At 37.3% G+C, this 27479-nt stretch overlaps 1 protein-coding gene across 2 annotated transcripts in view; it reads left to right on the top strand.

Annotated features, from left to right (window-relative positions):
* The window catches only part of MGAT4C (MGAT4 family member C), a 323729-nt gene that overhangs the window by 284197 nt on the left and 12053 nt on the right, over positions 1 to 27479 (top strand). The window contains exons 6-8 of one of the 2 annotated variants that reach the window (XM_077783548.1): positions 5662 to 5754; positions 6873 to 6998; positions 26338 to 26491. In XM_077783548.1, coding sequence (XP_077639674.1) covers positions 26351 to 26491 — 141 coding nt within the window. In that variant the 5' untranslated portion in view covers positions 5662 to 5754; positions 6873 to 6998; positions 26338 to 26350. The remainder of the gene's footprint in view (positions 1 to 5661; positions 5755 to 6872; positions 6999 to 26337; positions 26492 to 27479) is intronic. The other variant, XM_077783549.1, reaches the window with a different exon arrangement.

Below are 27479 nucleotides of genomic sequence, written 5' to 3'. Positions count from 1 at the left end.
TTATGTAGAAAAAGCTCAGAAACTCTTTGTTCCTCTGTCCTGAGTAGAAGTCTTACCTGCCCTATGCCTATTTTGCTGCATGTAGCTCTCTAACCTCCAGGTTCATGGTTGTGCACAGCAGGACCTGGCTGGTGTTTACTTGTTCTTTCACATCCCGGCAATTCTTGCCCTGCCTGATGCTCAGGCAGTGTTCCTGAAGGATAGAGGTAACCTGCCAGTCCCAAGTGGCGTCCTCATTTATGTGATTGCAGCACATAAAGAGCAGATTTTTTCTATTCATTGCAGTGCATGATATGCCTAAAGGTATAAAGATCAAGTTAATAATCTGTCTCATTTTCCAGAGGCGTCTTCTGTCCCCTAGGTTCCAGCATGGAGCTACAGGGTACAGTGTCCCCACTCAAGAGAGTGTTTACACTATATCTCCATTGGACACAGATTCAGCTCTGAGTTTCCAGTGCTGTAACTTTGCCATCTATCCACTAAGCACTAGAGAGGACTACCCAGAGACAAGGGCCATGCTGCCTAACATCTTGAGATTTAACATCCATTACATCTGTAGCATTTGTAGATACCAGACACCTATTTGTCTTTTTGGACATGAGAAAGAAATACAAACTACTGCACTCTCTTGGTTCAGTTGCTAGGCGCACTAAAAAGACTGTATCAGCACAATGTGATCCGCTCCTGAGTGAACTCTGTTTCTTCTCGGAGCTGCTGCGGTCACATAGGTGTAAAGGTGACTCAGGAAGATGCCTGGAGTGCCAGGGTTCTCCATCCTGAGAAGTTTAGATTGGACAGAGACATTTAAGTCTGTTTTACTGGGCTGAGAGAAAGAAGGTTAATGAAGATAGTGAACATTTTAATTTTGCTAATGCTTGAAGGTAGACTCCCCAGTGTGCTTTCTTCTTGCTGCGTGCTGGTGCAGGGCAGTCTGAGGTGTTGGATGTACAGGGTTCTGAAGGCAAGAAAAGACCAGAAGTGACATGCTGAACTTTCCATAAAGGAAATGTGGAATTTGTGCTCCTGGCCTGCTGGTGTGTACATATGCATGCTAATTAGAGTCCGTAGTTATAGTTTCTTTCATTAACTTGTCTTTTGGAAAAGAGAAAGGTAAGAGATATACAGCTGCCAAGTACCTTTTCTAGAGAAAAGGATAACATTTTCAGTGAAGAAATGTTTCTTAATACTCAATCAAAATCTCCCCTGGAGCAACCTGATACTCTTTTCTCTTCTGTTTCTTGCTACAAGAAGAGCCAGGCACCCACCTGGCTACACCCTCATTTCAGGCAGTTGTAGAGAGTGATAATGTCTCTCCTGAGCCTATTTTCTCCAGGCTAAACCACCTCAGCTCCACCAGCACCTCCTCATCAGACTTGTGCTGCAGATGCTTTGCCAGCATCATTGTCATTTGATGGACATGTTCTTCCATCTCAATGCCTTCGTTGTAGTGAGAAGCCCAAAATGGAGGTGAAAGAAGAACCCCAACCTGTGCCTGTAGAGACCGAAAAATCTAAGTGACTGCCCTCTGTGGACATGTTGTGCAACTCCCGGAGGCCATTCAATGTGTGTGATATTTGCCAGCTCCTTATCTTAACTGCATTTCTCTCTCTTTCCTATTCTGCACAGTATCCACTGTGCTCTGCCTTCGAAGCCCTTCCACCTTTGCTGTGCCAGCTCAGAAGCTTTGCAGCGTGAGGTCAGGAATGAACAACTCACAATGTAACAGGGGCCAGTCTCACAGAGCAAGCTGGCAGTGTGGGATGTGCCTCCCAAAGAGCCAGTCCTCTCAAGGAGGTGGGATTTTGCAAAGCAGTATCCTTCAGCAGGTCTCCTTGCTGGGGACAAGGATGCCTCTCCATCTTCTCTTTTATATTAAGTGACTGAGAGGGGAAAATTCACTGAGAAAGTGTCAGTACTGTTCTAAGTGTCTGATATTCCATGGGGATCTAGAAAATGAGCAAAAATCAGTTTTCAGAAGTTTTCCTGGAGAAAGAATAATCAAGGTTGTGAGGAAGGGAACGTGGTGGAAAGATGCATGCCAGGTGTCAGTTGCTTAAACGTGTGTAGATGTATGGCACTGCAGAGCACTATAGCTGTTCGCTTGGCTCTAAGTATTAGCTTTGAAAAAAATTATTAAGGAAAGGTTTTGGTGCAAATATCTCAAAGATGGTATCCTGTATAAGAGATCCAGTCATAGCTACCTTTAAGCTAAATCTTTGGGCAGCTATCTGGGGACTGCACAGTGGGGAGAAGTCTTTAAAAGAAGAATGAACTGCCTACAAATACAAAAATGCCAAGAACTTTTATCTGAAGCCTTAGCAGCTGTTCAAAAGTGGCTCATCAGTAGCCAGTAAAAATTTATATTTTGCACAATATACTCTATTGTCAAGGGATGCACTAAATGTCCAGCTGGTTCAGGCAGCAAAAAAATACATAGTTTTGCATATATTCCTACTTCAAGAGTTTAACAGAAAGCAGCGTAAGAGAACACAAAGAAAATATTTCTTACCAAGCTGCTTCACTTTCCTTCTGAAGTGATAATGTAAAAATGATGCATTGGTCATTTTCTTGAGTGCTTAGTGTTTATATGTGAAGGAATTTTAGTCAAAAAAGGCAAAAGATTATAAGAAACACTTTCTTTTATGAGTTTCTGAAAACCAAGATTGCTTTAAAACTGTTATAAAAGTTTTTTTTGGCTTTCAACCAAAATTACAACCTGTAAGCTTTCAACACATTTTCTGGAGGTTAATAAAGTATTAAAAAGGAAGTCATTAATCTTTTATATGAGCTGTATTTTATTCTTAGTATGTCCTCACATTGTTATAGCTTTCTTACAATCTATTAAAGTCAATAAATTGAAAGAACACTTTCAATTTCGAGAAGTTCAGTTCAAAAGTCTTTATGTACTAGTACTGAAAAACTTTTCATCTATTTAAGCTGTATATCATAATTATGCCACAAATATATAACTAAATAAAGCATCAAATTAAATTATTTTTACAATGCTACATTTTAGCTATAACAATAGCTCTAAAATTCTAACACATGCAAAAATTCTCCTATTCTATCAATAGTACTTCTAAATTTCATTTGCCTGTCTTTATTCTGACAAAATTATTTTCACTTTTATCTTTATGAGGACTATAAAAATAAAACATAAAAATAATTTATAAACAAAGGAAGCTGAACTTTAAGTGCTATCATTCAGTAAAAGAATTTTCAGTGACATTTTGTCAGTGTAAATATGTTTACTACTTTAATTGATGTGACTGAGAGCTTTTCTTTAAGAACCAAATGGAAAATATTACAATAACTTTAAAGTTACACTGTAAAGTGTGAAAATGTGAAAAACCATTTCAGATATTCAGTAATACTAAATTAATTTCTCTTCAGATATACTATCATAAGTACTAAGAAGTATCTGAATTGTCTTGTAATATGTTCTTTCATATTGAATTGTTTTTAAAATTAATTATTGTCTTATCTGAATAGATACTGTAATACTATAGTATGCAACTTTGTAAGGGAAGAATATGAAGCTATTCCACTCTGCCATTAAATATTTTAAAAACATAATTATATGCAGAGCATATACTTCTTCCATGCTTGATATAAATTTGCTTTTATTTTTTATGGTGGTAAGCTAGCACCCAAAGGCTAATTTTTGCATTCTGCTTGCCATGAATTCAAGATTTATAAATTCTTGGTTTTGTTTCTGTTCTATTCCCAGCCTTAGTGGAGCATTATTCGTTGTCATAGTGATCCCAATGTAAGTGGAATTAAGTAAAAACTTAGTATATTTCTATCATTCTATGAACTTTAAATGTTCTTTCCCTCTTCCTTCCCTCTGCCATTCTTTTTAGACATGAAAACTTCTCTATTTCTGTGAAAAAAAATCAAAGCTGATATTGGCTGCTAAATTTAAAGAAAAAATCTGTATAAAATAATATGTTTTTTTTCTTCTTTATATTATTTTCCTGGACTTATACAGATTCATAGACTTCACTAGGCAAATTTAATTTAACATTTTCAGGAAAGTTAATATAAATTTCTGCAACAATTGTACTTGATCCCTCTGGAAAATGTCCCCCTCTTTACACTTCAGAAACTGCCTTAGCTAAAAGAGATGAATCTGTGTAAAACCAGCCCTTTTCCATCCTGTTTTCCTTCCTTACATCCTTAGGCAGCCCTCGAGGTTCACACAGGGCACAAGAGCAGTGGTGCCCAGTACAAATACCTGCTGACTTGGCACAGTGTCCCTCAGTCTAGCAGAGCTTTGCTCTAGGAATGGTGCAGGTTCACTGAATGGCCTTCAGAGCAGCTGCCAGCAGTCATTTCTGGCACATGACAAAAGGAGATGTGTGCCATGCAAAAGCCTTTTGCTATGTTTCAAGGGATTAAAGAATACAGACTGGAAGAATGTGGCACAAGGAGGGACTTGCCTATAATCCATGAGGACTACTAGAAAGAAAAAAATCTCCTTTATGATTATTAAATAGATTAGAAAGAACACTGGTGTGACTTCCCTTCCAGAACTGTTCTAGAGTGACATAATATGTCAATCATAATATCCTGCCCTTAGCACAAAGAAATATGAGGACAATATATTATAGATATGCAACATATGGAAATCAAAGCCATTTGAAAAATTATTTAAGAATCAATTCCAGGAATGATTCTGAATCACTATTTTCAGTAGCTTATAGACATCAAAAAAGAATCAGCAACACCTTTTGATCTGTAACTGGAGAGAAATTAAGAAAGAACATTCATTATTTACCTGCCTTTTCTTTGTCTATTGATATGAAAAATTACTCTGGGGGAGAGAAACTTAAACTGAACAAAAATTTCTGAGAGGGCAGAAAAAGGTGATTTCAATTTCAGTAGACTTGTGGCAATTTGCATAAAGCAGGGATCTTTCTTTCAGCCTTCTCAAAAAAAAAAAAAAAAAGGGAGACAGAGTAATTTTTGTCTATTCATTATTTGATCAGTTTGGTTTGTATTGTTCCCACTCCTGTATCACAAGCAGAAACTCTTCAGTAAGAAATCACTTCTTTCTAAGAGATGAGACAAGAGCTAGAATTGTTATTATCTGAGGAGAATATTATTGTCATATAGTGTAAGCAATGCAATATATAAATGTCAAACATTAAAACCAAAGTATATATTGATTACTTTTCAGTGACTAGGATGAGACTTCTGTAGATTTGTAATTTTTTGAGCTTTTTTTCCCTTTTTTTTTCTGTGTGCACGTGCACAGCCTCATGATAAATGGCCAGACATGAGGCTATTACAAGCTGATACTATGAGAATCTTTACTCCCTACAATGCTTAGTGCTGAGATGATTTTCCTTGCTGGAAGCCTGAGGATGCATACAATTTAGACACGAGTTCTGCTTTTCCAAATTATTCTCAGATTTTTTTTTCTTTTGGCAGTTTGACATGCTCTCTTTGTTGCGCAATTATTATTGTTATTATAATTATAATTGTAATCATCATCATAATTTATAATTTAACAGTTTTATTATAGCTGTGTTAAATTCCCCACGGTCTAAGCAAATACACTATTGACCATCATTTATGTCAACAATAATAAAAGAAGTTATAATTTCAGCAATTTTCTTGCCTATTTGTAAATGGAGTTTTATGCTATCTACTCAGGTTTCATTTTGTCCTGAAGACCATAGTGTGCTTTAGTATGTGGAGGAATCACAGAAGCAATCTATCTGTCTACTCAAATTTTGTATTTAACAGGTAACATCACTAAGGATTTAATGGATTTAAGGATTCAAAAGACAGGCTGAATCATTTGTCATGGTACTGCATCCCTATGCTGTGTTCATTCTAAGATAGGGACATTATAAAAATATAATTTTATGCGAGACTATCATTTCTCATTTCAGCATAGGATAAAAATTTCTTGTTTCATTTTATCAGCAGCAGTATAGTGATGTTAATGAGTAGGAAATTGTATGTTATAGCATTGTCCAAGGTTAAGGGATTAACAATTTGCCAGAGGTACTGTGTTCTCTACTGACCTGTAGTTATATCTCTTGGCTCCTGAACCAATGTACTTCCCTTCCCTTCCCTTCCCTTCCCTTCCCTTCCCTTCCCTTCCCTTCCCTTCCCTTCCCTTCCCTTCCCTTCCCTTCCCTTCCCTTCCCTTCCCTTCCCTTCCCTTCCCTTCCCTTCCCTTCCCTTCCCTTCCCTTCCCTTCCCTTCCCTTCCCTTCCCTTCCCTTCCCTTCCCTTCCCTTCCCTTCCCTTCCCTTCCCTTCCCTTCCCTTCCCTTCCCTTCCCTTCCCTTCCCTTCCCTTCCCTTCCCTTCCCTTCCCTTCCATTTTTTCAAAGCATTTTCTTCTGCAGTTTGTAGAAGAGCTGCTGGGACAGTAAGAAATATGTTCTCATATTCCTAATATGCCACTTATTGTAGCACTCTCCCCTTCTTATGTTTGTTCAATAATACTTTGGGAATTAGGGTAATCTGTTTTACTTTTGATGAAAACATTGCTGATTCATTGGAGACTCACAGGCAGATTTTCAGCTAGCTATATTCATTCAAATAAGGCATCTTAAGAGATAACACACTTCAAGCTGTGATTTGCCTTCCTTCTATCTTCCCCTTTGCACTTCTTATTTCTTCCCAGATATGAATTTTGATCTACTGTTGAGGGTGTGCTATGAGACTGTGGGTTTACTTGAACATTGGTAACACTGATTAAAATACAGATGACTGAATATCATCTGCATTTTAATTGTTGTACAGATAATAGAATAAATTTACCATCAATCTACACTGGTAGTAATTACCATAGATATTCCTAATAAAGTTGGTGAGATTTGAAAAATGTATTTTCATTTCTTGTCTTTCAGTTTCTCATTTGGATCTCTACTAGGCATTCTACTAGGAGAGTTTTCATGTCTTTCTTATGAGCCGTTGTGAGATGACTTTGCACTGAAGTTTTCAGTTCCTGCATCTGGTGGCGCAAATGAAAAGTTGTAAGTATTTTTATTACTTTTTTAATTTTTATTTTTAATATTTAATATTAGGTAATGCAATTATATCTTTAATTCTCTACCGATGTCAAAGATTATATCCAGAGAGTTTCAGATTAGACACCTGGGCAAGAAAAATCTACTGGAAGGGCAGGGCAGCACTGGAACAGGGTACCCAAAAAGATTATATAATATCCTTGGAGATTTTCAAACTTTGGCTAGACAAATCCACAGCTGACCTTTTCTAATGTTAGTTATAGCCCAATTCCGTGTAGGAATTAACCTGCATGAATCCCATTGACCACCCCGTCAACCAGCACTTCTATCTTGAAAGTGGAAATGCTGTGACTCCATAAAACAGCCACCATCACAAAGGGCTGTACATAAGGACAACCTTCCTGGAGAATTAGTGTGTTTGGACTTGACGATTTTCAGGAACTGTTCAATATCACACCAACATCCTGTGATTTAAAGGGATGATAAAGAAGCTGGTCACTTTTCTTATGTAATTGACACAGTACAGAGAAGTGTGTTACAAAACTAGAGCATCATTTTCATAGTTTATTTTAGTCTGACAAGGAGTTGCACCTATGTTTGTTCTGGACTGTTTGCAAATTACATAGTTGCATCCTTGTGACCTGAGTCATACAGCACAGTCTAGGCAGGACAAACAAGGAACTCAACCTAGGTGTTTTTCAGCCAGTCTTTAAAACTCATATATCACTACATTATCAACAAATGATGATTCATGGTCAGCCTTTTGTTACTGGCATGTATTAATTGAATTATAACCAGTATCTTTTGCTATGTAAATTCATTGTTTCCTCTTTGCCATAGGCAAATGTGTTACTCTTGCTACACCTCAGCATAACTGATTAGGTTATTACAGAGTACAGTACAGTTCTTCTGTTCTTGTATTTTCATATTTCACTAAGGCAAACTGACTCACTATTTTTTTTTACTATTTTCTTTTATCTTCCATGTTACACTGCCTTGTATTTCTTGGTTTATTTTTTATTTAGTTAACTACTATTAACATGGGTTAATGATATAGAAATAACTCTAAGGCTGAAGAGGCAGCCAGTTTTTTCAAATTAATATTAGCCTATGCCGGGTAGATTTTAATGAATTATCCATAAAGCAGCATAAATGGAAATGGATATCCTGACTCTGCAATGAACAATAGAAGTCATTACACAAGAATGGGTCATGCTAAAGGTCCTTGAAAGACAATAAGCTGTCTCTAATTAATAGTCTGTGACAATGTGGACTTTTACATCCTTGGAAAATTAATTGTATAGCACTGGGAAGGTTTTGCATTTTTCCTCCTACTTGTCTCATGATGCTTGTCATGCATTTGGTATTTCCATTTTTCTACTGTGATAGGATTCTACCAATCTGCTTCAAATAAAATTTGGAGAAAATTACTATATATTTCTAGACTTCTCAAAATCTACAGCAATATCTTCAGACAGGAGTCACCTTACCTAACTTTATTCTTGAAAAAATGGAGTAAATGGAAAGAGTTTACCTATTCAGAGTGCCTTTCTGAAACACTTAGCATAGATTTGATTACTTTATAATGAGTACCTGTGTAAGCACCATGGATTATATGACTAATGCTTAGGTGACTAAAATCAGAGGATTAATTCTTTCCCAGCAGTTGAAAGTGCTGCTGTTTCTGCTCACAGCACTATCAACCAGCTTCAAGGTACTGTCTTCATAGCTCAAAATGTGGGAGACAGTGACACAATAATTTATTATTTGCTTTATGCCTTGTCTAGGTCTGGTACTACATTACTAATCCCAGACTGTCTTTTTGATAACCCTATAAAAACTTTCCCCATAAAAATTCCTCATTAAATGTTTGCATCCACCAACAATGGGGACTCAAATCTCATGATCTCTGTCCCAGACCCCCTCAAATTCACTATCCAATATTTTGTCCCTTCTGTCCACTAATATAGCTCCTTGTAAATCAGGAATTTGTCAGTCCTTCAGTCCTTGAGGTACATCCAGGAGATGCCAAATTTGATGATGTTTCTGGCCTCCGCATACATTTTGTTTGTTGTCAGTACCTTCACATGTATGCTGCTGATGGTTTGCTTAGAGTATTTCCAAAAGTCATAAGGAGTGAGGAGTTTCTGGTGAGACATAAGCAGGACAGTCTGGCGCTCCACTGGAAGTTCCATTGTTGTGAAATACTTTTAGCATTATAGTTTCCATTCTTATGAGAACACTTTTCTCAAAATGTTAGAAAAGGAATGTAAGTTTCAAGACTTGCTGCTTTCTGGAAGACACCATAATATTCCTCTTGAGGACACCAAAAACCCTGTTGTACATTTCTGTCTTGCGTCCAATGTGCTTAACAGATCAGAGCTAAGGTGACAGTGGTGGGTAGGAACACTAATCCTATATAATTATTATTATATTCCTATCTATATATTTTATATATATTATAGTAGTAGTAGGAGGACGAGGAGGAGTATATATAATTATATAATAATTATATAATTATAATCCTATATAAATTTATAACTATATAATTGTTGTCATCCCTAGCAAAGTCTCATTTTTTAAACCTTGTCTTCCATAGATAAAACAAAATAAAGAAAAAAAGAAAAGCAGCTTTCTCTTAGTCCAGAGTATAATGAAACACCAAGTAATATGTTTCACAAACACAAGAAGAATCAAGAAGTTTATTACGTCATGTTGGCCTTTTTCACAGTGTTAAATTAAATCACACATTGCTCAGACTTTTTAATTAACAGTATGCTATGTGGAGGAAGTCTTTCAGTAATTAACCTTTCAGTTAATCAAAGCATGTTTTCTGCTTCTCTTCATCTTAAATCTATTTCATGTTTTTTTTCTCCCTTTATTTCTTATCATTTATTTTGTGGTCTAGATCTTGCCTTTGAAATACTAAGATCAAGTCCCTGATTCACAGCTACCAAAATTTTGAGTTATACTGTAAGATACTAGAGAATGCTAAAGCTTATTTTAATTCTAATAATTCTGAATTAAAATATCAATTCTAGTATGATAGAAAAATAAGTCCCATGAGCCATTTTTCTTGGATAAAGTCATATGCACTAATAAAGATGTTCTGCTTTTCATTCAAAATCAATGGTTATTAATTTTAGGAATGTAGAATTATTTTTGTAAAAGGAGACGTAACCTTTGCTTATATATACAATAGAACTTCATCAAACTGAAAACTGAGCTCACATATCACCTGCAGATTTTCTCTTCCTTTTCCACAATGTTTCAAATTCTTAAGCATTTCTTAGGTAGTAATTTTTTTCATTGTATTCTACAAAAATATGGAGTTATTTATAAAGAATGTTAGGAGGTTTACAAGCCAACATATACAGATTTGAAAGTATAAAGAGGGCAGATAAAAATCTGTGAAAGAATTGTCTGTTTAATAAAGTAATTTTAAAAAGTGCAAACTGTGAAAAATAGTTTTCTCCAGCAAAGAGCAATATTTTTTCTCTCTTGTATCCACTTAAGGAAGGAGAAAAATATATTTCAACTTGACTACATCTTCTAGTTGATGTTTTATCCATATTTTTGCTGAATTATTTAAATATTCATGCATGTGTGTTTCCATATTTTTAGCTTACATAAACTTATAAAAGCCTACGAATAATGTTCTAAAGAGAGAGCATGTAGTGACAGGAGTAGGGGAAATGGATTCCAACTGAATTAGGGAAAGTTTTAGATTAGATATTAGGAAGAAATTCTTTACTGTAAAGTTGGTGAGGAATTGGATCAGATTGACAGAGAAGCTGTGGATGCCCCATCCCTGGAAATGTTCAAGGCCAGATTGGATGGAACCTTGAGTAGCCTGGTCTACTGAAAGGTGTGCCTTCCCATGGTACACCGCCATGGGAGCTTGGGACTAGATGATTTCTAAGCCATTCTATGATCTAATTACTGAAATATTTTACATTTTTGCACTTCTTTATAAGCCATTGCACACTCTAAGCCAGTATAAAAACACAAACTGCATTGTCATGTAGTTTAACAGAAACAACAAGCAATACAAAATCACTGTGTACTTACTGAGCTACGGAACAAGAAATATTCATGCAAAATAAACAACAGAAAAATGCAGGTAATGTATAATATGCAATTTATTTCTAATAATCTTCATTTCTGTAGATAGACTAAAAAATAACTAGGCTCTTTAGTGCACACAAACTTGCTGGAATACCCTTATTTTAGGCAGCAAACCAACTTTTCAAGTATCATGTTAAAATATTGACATAGCTCAGTGGAATCACAGAGAGATGTTATTTCACTTAATGATATTACAAGGTTATATCATGTTGATGTTATAGGATTTGTACAGTCAGAGGTCGACAGAACATTAAAAGCCTAGGCTGATATCTACAGTCCAGATATATTAGAAAGTGAAGCAGAAAATGTTAGTTTTATAGTACAGTCTCAATGATGATTAGAGCTTCAGTCGTATAAAAATGTTATTAATATTGAAAATCTTCTACTTCTCCTAAGTCCAAGTATAAAAAATACACTGCATATGTCCTGAGCAGCCATTAGATACTATGTCATACTGAGAGCTGATGGCACCTAAAAAGCATTCTGGCTTTTTGTTTCATGTTCTGGAAGTCACCAGGAAGAATGAAAAGCAATCACATATTTTTCCATGTAACTTCACAGCTTTTCTTGAAGTGTCTACTTCTAAAACTCATGGTGAAGCATTAAAAATATCCAAAGCACAAACATGCAGAAATTTTGCCAGCAAAGAATTCTAAAAATGTTCTAGTACATAATCCCCTCTTACTACCATATTAATTTCAATCAAAGATTGACAACTATGAAAGCCAGAATTTTAGGCTTTTCCCCTTCATTATTCTTCCTGTGCTTATTATCTGTATTAAGGATTCATATAAAATTAACAACTGTAAACTTAAAACAAAAGAAGCCAACTATCTGCCTGATTTTCCACTTACAGTCAATTCATTTTCCTCTAATTTACTACCATTATATATTTGAGTCTCATATTGGCAATATACAAATCAGCAAGTTGCTCTATGCTTGCTTGGCTTCATTTGCAGAAATGTTTAGTCCCACTTCCCTAATCCACACACAGAAGAACCTGTCATAAAACTTAGTTCCTAATATTTACATTTGAAAAATATTGATCATCAGCAATACTGTGAATAATTTCTTTCCCAAGGACATTGTGCCTACAGTTGATGAAGATGCATCTATGGTCTCTAGAGCTTCCATTAAAAAGCATATTCTCACACAGCTTGCAGCCAGAAAGCAGGGCTTCAGCATGCAGGAACAAATCACTTGTTCTAGAAGGCAAACATTGTAAATAATGAATGCTCCCCTTCTTCCTCCTTTCCTTACCTTTTATATCTGATCTGACATCATATGGTACAGAATATCCCTTTGATCAGTTTGGGTCAGCTGGCCTATTTGTGTCCTTTCCCAGAATTTTGCCCACCCCCATCCTACTGAATGTTGAGAGACAGCCTTGGTGCTGTGCCAGTGCTGCTCAGCAGTAGCCAAAAGAAAAAAAAGTTGGTGTAATATCAGCATCTTTCTAGCTACCAATGCAAAGAACAGCACTGTGAGAGCTGCTGTAGGAAGATGAACTGCATCTCAGCCAGACCCAGTGTGTGGGTTGAATACCCCTGTCATGGTTTGACACTGGCACAATGCCAGTGCCCCCATGAAAATGTGATCTCTCCCTTGAATGCTGTGAAGTGGAATCTAGAACAGAGCAAAGCAGGCCTAAGCTTAATAACAGGGAAAAAAACTTTATTAAGCTACTACTACAAAAAGGAAAAAAAGAAAGGAAAAAGGGAAAAAAAACCACACAAAGATCAAATGAAAACCTTGCAAAGCATTCCTCCCCCCACCACCCAACTCCAACAAACCACAGTGAGACACAATCTGGACCCCAATCAGGTTTCCACCCTCCAAACAATCAATACTCAGTCCATCAAGGGAACAGAGTCTCTCCTGTGCCACAGACCCCCCAAGAAACACAGCTCCACATCCTGTGTTTCCATGTCACACATGGCACCGCCCGAAGAAAAAGTTTGCCATGGTGACCCTCTCCTTTCCATGCACAGTGCTCTCACCACCAATGCATGGATGGACAGACTGCTTTTAGGATTTTTCCTTTCAAGGATGCCCTGCCAAGAGGGGAGAAAACAACAGTTCAGTTTTTCATTGTTTGGGACCACAGTCCCCCCCATTTTCCCCTGGGGCCGAGGGCTCAAGAACAGAGATCGTCTTCTCTTCTCTTTCCTTTCCAGGACAGGGGGCGCCACCACAAACCCCCTAACCTTTTCTCTGTTCACTTTTGTCTTTTTCCCAGCTGAAGCAGGTCTCTTGACTCACTGGCATCCTCCCAAAACACAGTCCCTCTTGGAGGAGAAGATTGGTTCAGGTTGTGGCTAATACGGAAAAGTCCAGCCAAAAAACCACTCCTTGTCCCTCTCCCATCTAGAATTCCTCCTTCCAACATCCCAGGGTCCAAGGTGTCCCTCTTCCTCCCTTTCAAACTGAGGAGGGGAAAGGAAAATTCACAAAGCTTTCATTTCTCAAGGAAGGGTTAAAAGTCCGAACTCCTAGGGATGGCTCTATGCCCGGACATCCAGCAACTCCCATACAACTGGGCACCTTGCAGCTCCCCCCCTCCTCCTTCCTCGCGGTGGAATTGCTGACAGAACTGCCGATGTCTCTTTCTCTCTCCCTCTCAGGAGAGAAACTCTGGGGGGGGAACAGAGACATCCCAGATTTCTCCAACCTTCCATCTGCAGGGGGCCAGCCCGGTTCCAGTCCCTCCACCCTTGTGCCCACCTCAGTCAGGCCATGGGCCTTCCCCTCCCCACCCAGCCATGGCCGGGCAGGGGAGAGGCTGCAGTGCACACTGAGCGGAACCAAAGAGAGTGAGTTCCCCTGGGAATTCTGCTTTTAACCCCTCTGTGTTCTCAGAGGCGTGTCCACCTTCAATTGGTCAATATCCAAATTGACCTCTTCCTTCCGGAAAAAATTCTCTTTCCGTGTCAAACCACGACAACCCCATAATGCATGGAAATGAAACAGCTCTCTGACTTACTGTCCTGCTATTCAGAAAACTTATTCCACCTAAAATAAGTTACCCCATTAACACAATTTAAAGGCATGGGTGCACTGTGACTGTTAAGCTCTTCAATGGGTATCTCTTTCAACTTTCATATATCCTGCAGTAATGCAATAGGTACCTACTGTGTGGCATGCAGCTAATAGTCTGTCTGCTGTGTGCTGTACTGTGATGAATCTATTGAATGGAAACTCCAGAAGCAGCAAAACCATGTTCTGGATAAAGCTGGGGGGGAAGCTGCAGAGTCAGATACCTGGAGTCAGAGAACTGATTTGTGAAATACACAAAGGGAGCTATCTTGGGATAGACAACCACACTTGAGATTTGAATGGAGGGAAACTTGTAGCAGTCTACTGCAGACAAGATGTGCCAGCTACAGTGCCATAGACGGGCATGATGGAGAATGTGGCCTTGTGTTATTGTAGAATTAAGACATTTCTGAGGATAGTTGTAAGTCTGTACTGTAGTTTCATGTTTTGGAGATAGAGACAGTGGCTTATTGATTGTGTGCTGTGCTTTAAAAGGAAGCAAAAAGAAATTACTAAGGTAATGTTAAAGGAATTCCTCCCTTTGTGTAACTGGGTATAATATCTCAGGCTGTTTTTGTAGCCAGTGAATAGAAATGAGCATTTTGGGGGCACAGCTCATCTGATGTATTTTAGAACATAATCTTTTAGTGAGATGAATCAGGGTTTATAAATACTTTTCTTCATTGGCTACAAAGGAGACTAAGTGTGACTAGCTTAGGTGTCTGTGTTTGGCCAAGAAATATCATTTAAAAAAAACCAATGAAGCACAACTCCAAGTAGATCTCAAACAATGGGACATTGATATATCCAATAGAAATATCACCCAACACTCAGTAGTGGAGCAATGGCCTGAAAGAATCACCTCAGGAACTTTGTGCATCTGTCAATAAAGTTATTATGTGTTCTTCTGTTGTAGTAATTCCTAAAGGTCTTATTTGAAAAGATGCCATGTCCCTTTTCCTTGAGGCTCACTAAATCTATGCACATTGTAATTCATTAGAAAAACATAAGGTACTGAGATTTTATGAGCATTTGCAACAGTGTTTCCTGCCAGTGTTGAGTTAGACTTTTGCTTTCACTGAGCTCTCACTGGTGGTGAGAAGCCTCTAAAAAAGGTGATTCAGAAGGATATGGCAAGGTTGATGTTCTAAAGGAACCAGTCTGAGCAAAGTGGAACACGTCATTACATAAGACTCACCATTAAAATTATTTCTGCATTTCAGGAACTATTTAAAAATAAGAGAGCAAGTGTACCTACAAGGGGCAAATCTAAGAAGTGATATAAAATATAAAATAAACAGGAAATTATTTTTAACTTGCCATGGAGATTTTATTTCTGATCTTTTTATTTTTATTTTATTTAAGATACTCTGGATATTCTGCTTGGTTTTCTTCTTAGTAAAAGTGCTACACTTTGTTCCTAGTACACAGGTCCAACTAAAAGTTTAACTTATCAGTTGGTCTTGTTTGAACTTTACTTGCAAAGAAATGTATTTTCTAGTGTGAAACAATTTTATAGTACTTTCTTTTCCCCAAACTCTAAAATTCTCTTTTCTTTCCAAACAAAACTGTAGCTGCTGGCATTACAATGCTGGCATTGTAAAAATGAGATCAAACAGATGTTGAAAGTACACATTTAGATTTATTGATCTTATTTTTGACCATATAGTGAGAAATTCCTTCCTGTCCATGTATTGAATTTAATTTAAATAACTGGTTTATTTATTAATCTTATTTTTATATATTGATATGATTTAAGATACATGAAAGAGTCTTCAGTCACTAATGTGAAAAAATATTTCAGAGCTTCTTCAGAGGAAAAGTGGATTGGAAGTTTACCTTAAAACACTCAAGAAGAAGCCATCAATATATTTATTAAAGATTTATTCACCCTCTGCTACTAGGCTTTGATTATTTAATAATTTATTTGGAAAAATAAGGAATTTAGAAATATATTTTTGTATTAGAAACCTTGATAACTAGTAATATTTTATTGCCATGGCTTGAGTTTATTTATAATAACTGAAATATAGATTAGTGGAAAAAGTAATTCAAGCCTTTAATGATCATCAGGTTTGACATGTGGTAAGGATAAAAAAACTATTTGGCACACCTGATAGGCTGGTTATATCATCCAGCTATTTTGTTGATGTTTTTTTCTTCAGTATTGCTCTGTTTCATTTTCAAGAAAGACATGGGGGAAAGTTTTTTGTTTAGGTTACAAAATTATCCCTGTCACAACCTAACATATACCACCAAACATAATGCTACAAAACCATAAATTTAACCTAGAAGTAAAATGAATTAAACATGTCCTAGAAAAATGGGAAACCAATCTGCTGCAAGACAGAGGTAGTAACACCTTCTCCTTCTCCACTATCCCTTTGAATAATGGTGCATCATTTCAATGAAATCAGGCTTCAGCTGCTCACTGAATAGCAGAGATTTCCACAGGCACAGGATTTGGAAAGATGTTCCCTTCTCAAATTGAACTAGTTTTACTTGACAGGTCACAGAGATAAAGGGTAGCATGGCCGTGCTCACTGAAGGCAGCTTTAGATAAGTCAGTGTGCTTACAGAGATCCCATGCTACTCAGCTTCATGGATCTGAAATGCCTGTTAGCTTGGCATGAAGCTATTCATCCAAGGTCTCTTTGCACTCTGCCTAGAGCCACTTTTATGATGTCTGTGGAAAAGCTGATGATTAAAGTTGAATTCATCATCCTTGCAATTGGAAGCTGCTAGTGCACCTGGTATACCCCTCTTTTTTGAAGGATTTATTCATAAGGTCTCTAAACTAATATGAACTCAGAAGGCAAAAGCAGTGCTGATACTGACAACAGAGCTATTTACCCCTCCCACTACAGATCCTGCTTAGGATCAAATTGCATTAGTCTACAAGATAACATTGCAGATTTTAGGTACGTCTGAAATCATCTTCCTTCCTTACACAGTCAACATCAATTAATGTAATTGATCAAGGCCAGATTATTCCATAAATAACACAGTCCACTCAACAGCAAAAATAATTTTAGTTCTTTCTTGTTAAAAAACAAATGAATGCAATCAAGCCTACCAGGTTTTGAACTCATGAATAGTTTTGGAGATATAGGTTGGGTTTCTGTTAGTTAGTCTGGCTGCAAAATCAAAGAAGATGACAAATTTTGGATGTATTTTGTCCGCACTTTGGATTGCTTCTGTTGAAAAGACATTATAAAAAAAGTATGTTTTGGATGTGGCAATAGATGTAGACACAAAACATTAAAAGAATAACAAATTGTCTTGGTTCGACAAGACAGGAGTCTGTGAAAGAGGGCAAAGCCTCCTGTGCAACGGAGAACGGCAAACCCCCCTCCCTCTGAATTACCAGGATCTTTAAATTAAAAGGCTCTCAGGCAAAGATGTGGGAATGGGAGTAACAATTCTTTACTAGGAGAAAACTAGACAACAATTTAAAAAGGCAAATGCAATCGGTACAAACAAAACCAGTGAAAAAAGTCCAGAACCTGAGGAGGCGGGGTGCCAGTAGTTCTGCTGGGACAATTGCTCCCCTTGCAATGGTTGATGAATTGCAGCTGAAGTGGTGATCTTTAGAAGGGTATAGTTTTCCTCTGAAGATCTGGTGGCAGTGGGGCCGGTCTTCCTCTGTGCCGGGGTTGCCTCCGAGCTCCGCCGCCGCCGCCTCAGCGCGCTCCGGCTGCTTCGCTGCGAGAGCCGCTGAAGAGAGCTGCTTCCCTGGGAATCCCGCGAAGAGAGAGAGCGAGCTGCCTCTCTCCCCAAAAGCTACCCCTTTAAACAATAATAGAGTGCTTGGCTTCCCCCTCTGGGTGGGACCCCTCACAATGGGATGGTGTTACATTTACCAGCCCGGCAGTGAGTCAGTCAATAGTGTATAAACAAACCATTGCCTCTACGGGGCAAAACATTGTCTCTGAGAGAGATAACAAAAACCTGTCCAACCGGTTTGCCTTCAACAGATGGCAAATGGAATACAAGCTTATCTTACAACCCAGGACACAAATACAGCATTTTGTAAAGAATTTTTTTTTCATCTTATATATATATATTATTCATCAAAATTTACTGAAGTATTGTTGGTCCCACATGTACACATAGTTTTCTAAGCCTTCTCTAAAAAACGAGTTATTTTATTGACCAGGAAGTTGATGTCTGGGTGCTCATTGGAAAGTCTTAATGAAAATTTTGTCTTATAAACAAATTAGTAGTATGGCCAGTGAAAAAAATTCTTGGCATTTAATTTTCTAATCTATTTTACATTATTTCCCAGGGGCACCATGACCTTCACAGATACATGGCTTTGTGCAAATATTCAATTATATGGTAGAATCTCATGAGTTGGACAGTTGGCCCTTAAAAGTTAGCCAACTTTCTAAATGGACTTTTTTCCTCTTCTGAAAAAGTTAAATCTAGTCTTCTAAGTAGATGTTAAAGGACTCAACCATGCCATTAATTTAAAAAATGTAATAAAAATATTTGGAAGTTACCATATTAAAAAAATTACTTTTTGATCTTGGCAGTGTCCCCCAGATTCATATCATTATCTAAGCTCTGTGAAGCAAATATGTAAGGAAGCCAGGTAAAACCATATTTCAATACTTGACATAGATCCTTTATATCCAACACCAAGGGTATATCCTCAGAAGTGAATACTTATCATGAAAAATGGCACTCATTCCTAATCAGATAAAATCTCTCAGGGTTGTGTTATCTCTGGTGCTGCCTTCTTACTGGCCAAAAACACTGTAAAGGAAGAAGAGGATGGAGAATTATTGTCACAACTCCGTGAGAACCCCCCTTTAGGGTTAAGGTTACATTAAATAATAGGTTGAAATTAGCCACACATCAGGTTTACAAATTACTAAATGATTGTAGATGACACAAAACTGGGAGGAGTGGCTGATGTGCCACAGAACTGTGCTACAACTGAAAGGGACCTTGACAGGCTGGAGAATTGGGCTGACAGAAACCTCAGGTGTCAACAAGGAGAAGTTCAAAATCCTGCACTAATAACAACCCCTTATACCAATATATGCTGGGCACCACCCAGCTGGAAAGCAGTTTAGCAGAAGAGGACCTGGCAGCCACAGTTGACATGAATTTGAAGAAGAGCCAGTAATGTGCCCTTGCAGCAAAGACTGTGGGGAAATAACAAAATTGGCAAGGAGTATTGTAAACACACACTCAAGTGACTTACAGCTGGGGTGTCAAAGAACACATATATCATATTAATTGCTGTTTAGCCTTGTGTGTTTGACAAGCAGAACATCTGTGTTTAGATAATATAGGCCTGTGATAGGCTTAGAGACACCCTATCAAACATTCTGGAGATTTATTCTCTGCTGCAAGAAAGATCAAGCACAGTGGTAAATTCTGCCTGTGAAAACCTCTGATACACAGGCAAAACCAGCAGGTTCAGGGACCCTCTAGCATGGACCAAGCTCTACTGTGCCTGCATCTCTGTTTGTGTTCCTGGGTGCTGTTTTGAGGATCCCCAGTTGGTGGATAAGAAAAATTCATGTACTCTGTGCATTTTGTTGCTAATTTTATGTTTGTTCCTGCATCCTGTCTGTGCTGACTCACATAAAGGTAAAAGGTATCCTGGGCTCCTCAGACAAAGCACTGCCAGCAGGTCAAGGGTTGTGCTGCACTTGGCTCTGGTGAGGCCACTCCTAGAGTGTTGTACTCAGTTCCCAGCTCCCCAGTAAAGGAGAGACATGGACATGCCAAACAGTCCAAGGAAGGGCCCCGAGGATGTTTAAGGAATTGGGGCATCTTTGCTGTAGGAAAATGTTGATACAGCTGGGACAGTTAAGTCTGGAGAAGATGAGGCTCAGAAGGAATCTTACACTGTATGTGAATATCTGAATGGACAATGCAAAGAAAACAGAGCCAGCAGTGCCCAGTGACAGGACAGAGTTAATGGGCACAAATTGTAACACAGGAGGTTTCTCTGAACATCATTTGCTGGGAGGATGACAGAACACTGACACATGCTGCCCAGAGAATGTGTGGATCTCACTCCTTGCCTATATTCAAAAGCTGTCTGGACACAACCAAGGGCACCCCATTCCAGGTGGCACTACACAGATACAGAGTGGAACAGATGACTTCTAAAGGTCCCTTTCAGCCTCAAACTTTCTGTGATTTTGCAGTTCTCTGAAAAAGCCACTGACCTCTCTATTATGTGAGGCTACAGAGTGTGCTGATGAGAAAACCATGAACTGATTTCATCAGAATGTCTTTTCATCAGATGAAACTCTTTTCATCAAGATCAGTCAGCTTTGGTCAAACATTTCTGTTCATTTTTTTTATCCCCAAAAGATGTTTGTCTCTCTCTCAGTGCAATTCTATTAAAACAGGGTTGTCCGTGGCACTTGACAAGCCCTTAGCTCTAAACCTCAAAGGCTGTGGAACATTGAGGTATAAGTTAAGACATGGAGGAAGTGTTGCTGAGACATTAGCTCATATGGTCTGTGATCTGGGTGAAGGGACTGAGAGCTGGAGAAACTTCACATCAGGATGTACCTCTAGTTTGTTCTTGCTGGTCCCTAATAGAATCAAATAATTTAGTTTATCTGATAGCCTGTACTTCTCATAAACCCAGCACTCTCATACTGTATAAATGCACTTTTTGACAGCAATTCATTAAAGTTTTGTCTTCTTTTGAATCTATCAATACTTGTGTTAATGTATTCCTTTCATTAATTAATGAGTCAATGGATAAAATCTACTGGGTATATATGTGACTTAATGTCTATCCTCATATTTCTAAAAAGTCTCTTCTCTGAATGATGCCCAGTGCTATTTTCAGTGCACTGGGTTTCTCCCTGTATTTCAGATGCATACTTATACCCCACTCCTGTATCTCTAAAAGCTTCTAATCTCAATCTCCATTCTCATCTTTCTAAAAAGTCTCTTCCCTGAATGATGCCCAGCACTATTTTCAATGCACTGGATTTCTCCCTGTATTTCTGATGCAGACGTATGCCGCAATCCTGTATCTCTAAAAGCTTCTAATCTCAACCTCCTTGGATGTCACAGTTACGTGTTTCTTCCCTCTTCATGCCAGTGCCATTTTTACTCTGCTTTGTCTCTGTAGAGCAGAAATTCAGGGTTATTTCAGGTTTCTTTGTTGTTTTTCTTATCTTCCAGCCTTTTTCCACATGCTATTAACTCCCTGCCTATATCATTTTTCTAAAACTCATATTTTACACTACAACTTACTTGATAAAGTATATCCAGTGGTATACAGCCATCCATCCAATGATGGATTAGATAGTGCTCTACCATCTAAGTCAATGCAACATCATACTTCTTAGTCATCTCTTCCCCTTGATTAGACTTGACTCTTCCATGCCAGAAGAAATGCATTACATTTTGCTCAGACTGTTACAGACAGAGTTTTGTGACTCCATTTTATATCACTCTGAAGCTGTCAGACAGGAAAGACACTTCATCCACCAACACCTGCTTTGAATTTAAGCTCTTCACTTTTCTGCTTTGTTCAGGAACTTGCCTCAGCTGAATCATCTGTTTCCTCCCAAACTCTGATCCCTTTTCCAAAACTGTTTGGATCTGTATATATCTGTATGCTACATTAGTGTTTGAAATAATCTCTCACTTTCTGTGAATCAAGGATAATGACACCTTTCAAATTCTTTTCTAAAACCTACTTCTTTTGCCCATCCTTTTATCAGTGTCACTTTTGAATAATCTGCCTATTAGTACATCTTCATTTTTTAACCTCCTGTATCTAGAACTCGGATTTCAGATGATGTAATAATCTTTAAACCATTTATTTGAGCATGTGTAGCCACACAATCGGCTTATGGCTACTTTAAAACCTGAGCTCCTCTGGATTTGTTAGCTTCATTCTGAGTTAAACTTTCCTTTTCTTCAAACTAGTTTTTATTCCCCTGCTGCCAGTGGCAGTGAACATCCTGCCTGTCAACCTTAAACATTTTATGTGTACATTCAGGCTTTCAGTAAGGTAGTGAATCTGCCTGGGGGTTTATCTGAGACCCCTGGAACAGCCTATTGATTACAATTCTCTAGTACACTGACCTCTGTAGCTCAATTCTACATCACAATTTAGGATTTGTTTTTGTTACTCTTGCATAAGAAAATCATGGTACATTCAAAATGTAATAATAACCATGTAAAATACCTGGATTGTTTTGGGGCTTTTCCTGGTTTTTTTTTTGGACCTGTTTCCTTTGTGACTTTATAAAGATAAGTGAATGCAATTCTTGAGATATTGTGTGCAGCCTTCCAAAAAACAATGAAAATGAAAAAAATGAAAAAAAAAAAAGAAATGCCTCATTTGAAAATATTGAAATAATTTAGTCGCCATTTCTCACAGCTATCAATGCCTCTCTAAATAAGCAACTTTTTTTTTTTTTTGGGATGCTGGGGCACAGCACTCAAGCAGACCAGAATATAATACAAAGATGACCTTGTTGCTCCACCCCTGTACAGCTGTAGATACAAGCAGATTAACTGTACTGGTTAGGTAAGTCTAAATCCCTAACTTGTGCAGGCATCCTTAAGGGTAAAGTAACACCACAGGACCTTTTCATGTATCTGTTTATGGAGGAAATATGTAAAGAAGATAAGTGATAATCTCTAAAAGCAGGACAAAGCACAAATCCCTAGTATTATCAGAATGTGATGAAAAATTAGAATGGATCAAATATGAAATGGTTTACCAGATTGAGTGTACATGAATGTGGCCTAGAGAAATTATTCTTCGGATGGCAAAAAAAAAGTATTTTCCCCTGAAAAAAGGAAAATAAGTAAAAAAAAATAAAAAAAATCTTTATGTCATTTTTTTCCTCCTGGGAATCACCATATTGAAATCCAAATTGTTTTAAAATTTTAATAAATTTAAATATTTTCATTTCAATTTTTGGTCTCTTTCATTTGGGATTTACTTTTTTAAAAAAGAAATTTAAAATTCTTCTGAGTGTTGCAAATTCTGCAAGAGAGAACCTCCCAGTATCATGTGAAAATCAATTCTTGACCTTTAACAGAGATTTCACACCTTTGTAGATCCAATAAAGAACAGCATCTACCTACTGCAAAGGTATTTCATTGTATTTTTTGGCTCACCACCTCTTCACTGTTTATTGTTTTAAAAGGTCAGAGGAATTATAATTACATATTACCATGTAAAACTGCACATGTATGCCTGATAGCAGCACATACATGTACATGCAGATCTATGGTCTTACAAGTTCCCTCTCTAGAGACTGAGGAATGAAACATATCTCATCTTAAAAGGAAAATATTTATAATTTATGCCTGTTTATTAATTATTTTGTTTAACTGCTTAATGCCAGCTTTATGAAACAAATTGCATTTATACCATTCTGATAGCTACTTAATTGTGCATGAATAATGAAGGCATAAAATCTTCAAGCAAAGCTGTGCCTTCAGAATTGAATTATGAATTTAAGACATTTTTTCCAATATCAAAGTCAAATATTTTTAGTAATGGCAAACATTCTGCTCAAATGGTCTTAAAGAAAATCAGACGTGTCACTGCAGGAGATTCTAAGACTATTTTGGAAAAGATGAATGACATTACCTTAAAAAAAAAAAAGTAAGATTTACTTTTTTTACTTTTTTTTTTTTTTTTCCCACACAAAATGTATGGACCTGCAAGAGATCGGATGAGCAAACAGCCCCCGCTGGCGCAATGTGCTTCCAGATGTTTCCACGTGCAAGCCAGCGATGCAATGGCTTCGTGTGCGCCCAGCGCTAGCAATGAGGGTGACTGTGCTGTGCCCTCCTCTCTGTGTACATCAGTTTTAGTCATGACAGCTCCTCTCGCTTTACCTGTGTAATCCCCTCTATACTTATTCCTAACCCAACACAGGAATGATCTAATACAGTATGTCCAGGAAATACAGTTCTAAGCCACATCCTCACCCTTGGGGACTTCAGACAGGTGGCTCAGGGCAAAGATGGAGGCGCTGTGTAACACCACAGTCCAGCCAGCAAATATGTCACATACATTCATCCTGTGACTGAGAAAACCACATTTATTTCTTTATTTCCAAGGTTTTTTTTGTTTGTTTGTTTGTTTGTTTGTTCATTTTTTTAAACCCAAGGGAAATGTGATATGCTGACAATGACTGCAAGAACCCTAACCCAGACTAACTGTATTTTCAATAGTCAGGATAGTTAATGCCACTAATATGAGAAATGTCAGTATTTAAACCATCCAGTGATCCTCTGATTGGTTTTTAAAAGAGTGTAGTGTTTCGAAAATCAGTAATTGTACTGTGAGAAGAAGAAGGGAGGGGGCAGGGGAGAAGGGGGCCAAAAAAGAGAATTAAATAAAAATGAAATCCAAATTGTATGTGTAACACAGTCTTTTCTTAAACAGGGGCAACCTCTCATTTCCACAAAAGCTTGCTGGAATCCTCAGACAACTACCAACCACTGTGCTGTCACAGTGAGTTGCAGGGGTACAGGGAGGCTTTGTGGTTTTAGGCATTCATGTCCCCAGCACCTCCTTCCTCAGGTTTATTTCCAATGTCCTTAGATATTAAGAAAAATGAAATCTTTGATGTAACTTAAAAAAATATCTACACTAGAGTTTTCACCTTCAAAATAATCAGGTTTTTGTAATTCAACCCACCCTAAATAAAGACAGACAAAAATGTATATTGTTACTGTTTCCTTTTTTTTCTTCATGCAATCTGTAAATTGGTTTTATTCTCAACATAGTGAATATAAAAACATTCTGTGCACAATCAGCCTCCATTTACTCCAGTTCATTTCAAATCTATAGATTCCTTGCAATTACTAATTGCATTACAAATATTTTATGTACTTACCTCCTGGTTCTCTAGAGTCAAATGGATTCATATTTTATATTGTTAAATGTGTTTATTCAGTTTGGCAAAACAAATATACATTGGATTTTATGCTTGGTAGGTTTTTGTTATTAGGACAGAAAATTTTGTATGTGACATGACAAATCATTTATGGAACTCCTAATATGTCCTATTTTGTATCAGTGTAGATGTACACTTTCAAAAATGAAGGCTTTTAAGTGCAGGGTTTAACCATTGCATGTGTAGTGGATTTTACTGCTTCACACAGGCTAGCTTTAAATTCTTTATTTGTATTTAACTTCTATGCATAAAATTCAATTGAAAAATCATAAATTGCTGTGGAAAAGAATCAAAATATGAGTAAGAACATAATACATAAATAATAAGTTCATAGTCTGGTGTTTTGCTAATAATCCCTCAGGGTTTGGGCAGTGAGATCTTTAATTTAGGGCCAAATCTTTTTCAAACACATACAGTCCTACAGAGGTTAGCTTACAATTTAGCAGACAAGAACAGTATTCATCTTGTTTTCCAGAGTAAAATTACTAAAATGAATATGCAGCATTATGATATGACTAGACAGTCCTCTTTCTTGATCTTGACCAGAAATACTGAGGGGCTTCATGATCTCTGTGTCACCCTTATTTGATTTACTAATTGGGTTGGTAAGGATTTCCCAATACTCTGCTTAGATGTGTCTGGTTTAAGGTAGACACCCACCTTTCTTCTGAAGACGGAAATAATGCCTCCACTTGGCCTTGGGCCTCTGCACTAGGATGCAGATGTCATACTAAGGGATGTTATGCAGTGCTAGTGCTTTTTTGCTTCAGAGAAGGTACCTTATTTGTGCCTGATGTACAGAATTCTTCTATTGGTAACAACACTGAGTAACACAGTAATTTCCTCCTTGCCTGTTGACCTGGCCTGTCATTGAGAGGAGACACAGACACATGGGGGAGCAATGCCCAGCATCATCTCTAGCCACCAAGCTGGGATCTGACAGTTAAGCATATCAAATTAAACTGTTGATGCACTCCTACCACAGTGACATCCATCACAAGCCCACTTTAAAATGGGTATGACAGTGGCTATGTGTTTTTTCTTTACTGACACCAAAAAAAAAGAAGGCAGCTTAGTTTATAGTTAAAATTGTATATTAAACCTCAAGATGACAATGATTAAGAGAAAATAATTCTGCCTGAAAGTTCAGTCTATGTATGTTTGAAGGGATTTGATAACATCTGAAGGTAAGTTTAGTTGTTGCCATGCTTATCAGGTGGAGCATTCTTGTAATACTATGGTTTTATTCATAGGTGACACTACCGTATGCAGTTCTTCACGAGACACAACTTGAAATATTTTGATAAAATGAGATGCTTGCGGAAACGATCAGCAGTGTCGTTCTTAGGAATCCTTGTTGTTTGCTTGCTGTTCATGAACTTGTACATTGAGGATAGTTATGTTTTGGTAAGTTGTGAAGAAGTGATCCTGGAACAACACAACAGTAAAACACCCCTAGTATAATGGTAAATTGTTGAGGATAAGCAACATCTGAACTATTTGTGTGAGCTGGGAGCTTGTTTTTCAGTATATACTGCAAATCTCACCTCTGAATACTTTATTAAATGCTATTATAGAAATAAAATTATTTAAAAAAATTTGCACCCATTCTATCTACTTTAAGCACCTTGCATAAATAATTTCATTTTAGTGAGTTTATTTTGTGTTTTTCCTACTTTTTGTAACTCAGATTTTATTCTGATGGGTTCAGTGCTACAGCATTAAAATTAGACAAATGAAACCTAATGTAAGTTTTTGATTTTGAAAAAAATTGTGGAAATATTTATGTTAGGAATTTCAACAAATAAGCTACTGACAGCATAGCATAACTCTACAGCTTATGTGTAACCTAGAGGTGTTTCAGTGCTGAATGCCAAGTGAGCCCTGGAGACTTGATTAATGGATTGAATTTCCATTTTTTTGGAGATTGGACTGGGCCCAGTAAAAAACATAATGATTGAAAATTGAATCTTGCAAATAGTGAAATGACTAAACAGAATTTGTTACATTATGGTATGACTAGATAGTCTGTCTTTATCTTGAAATAAATAGGAACAGTGTGGGTCTTCCAGTATTTTGAATGGTGAATTCTGATCTCATTTGCATCTGAAAAGAAAGATAATAGTACATCAAAAAGTGTAATACACAAATAGTAAAATCCTTACATAATTTATCAGAACCATATATACAGTCATAATTATTTTAATTTAAAATATTATAATTATAGTTACTTATAACAGTACTTTAAAGATTTAAAATATTAATATTATGCTAGCACCTTTTTCAGCCATTGAAATGATAGCCCATTCTTGTAGCATGTTCTCCATTACAGACATATTTCTTTGTCTAACACAAAGGCTTTACAGTTTTTTATTTATTTAACATTTCTTGGTTA

The sequence above is a fragment of the Lonchura striata genome, chromosome 5 (assembly GCF_046129695.1).
Source record: "Lonchura striata isolate bLonStr1 chromosome 5, bLonStr1.mat, whole genome shotgun sequence".
NCBI classification, from domain to species: Eukaryota; Metazoa; Chordata; class Aves; order Passeriformes; family Estrildidae; genus Lonchura; species Lonchura striata.
This window is presented reverse-complemented; position numbering and strand designations above follow the sequence as displayed.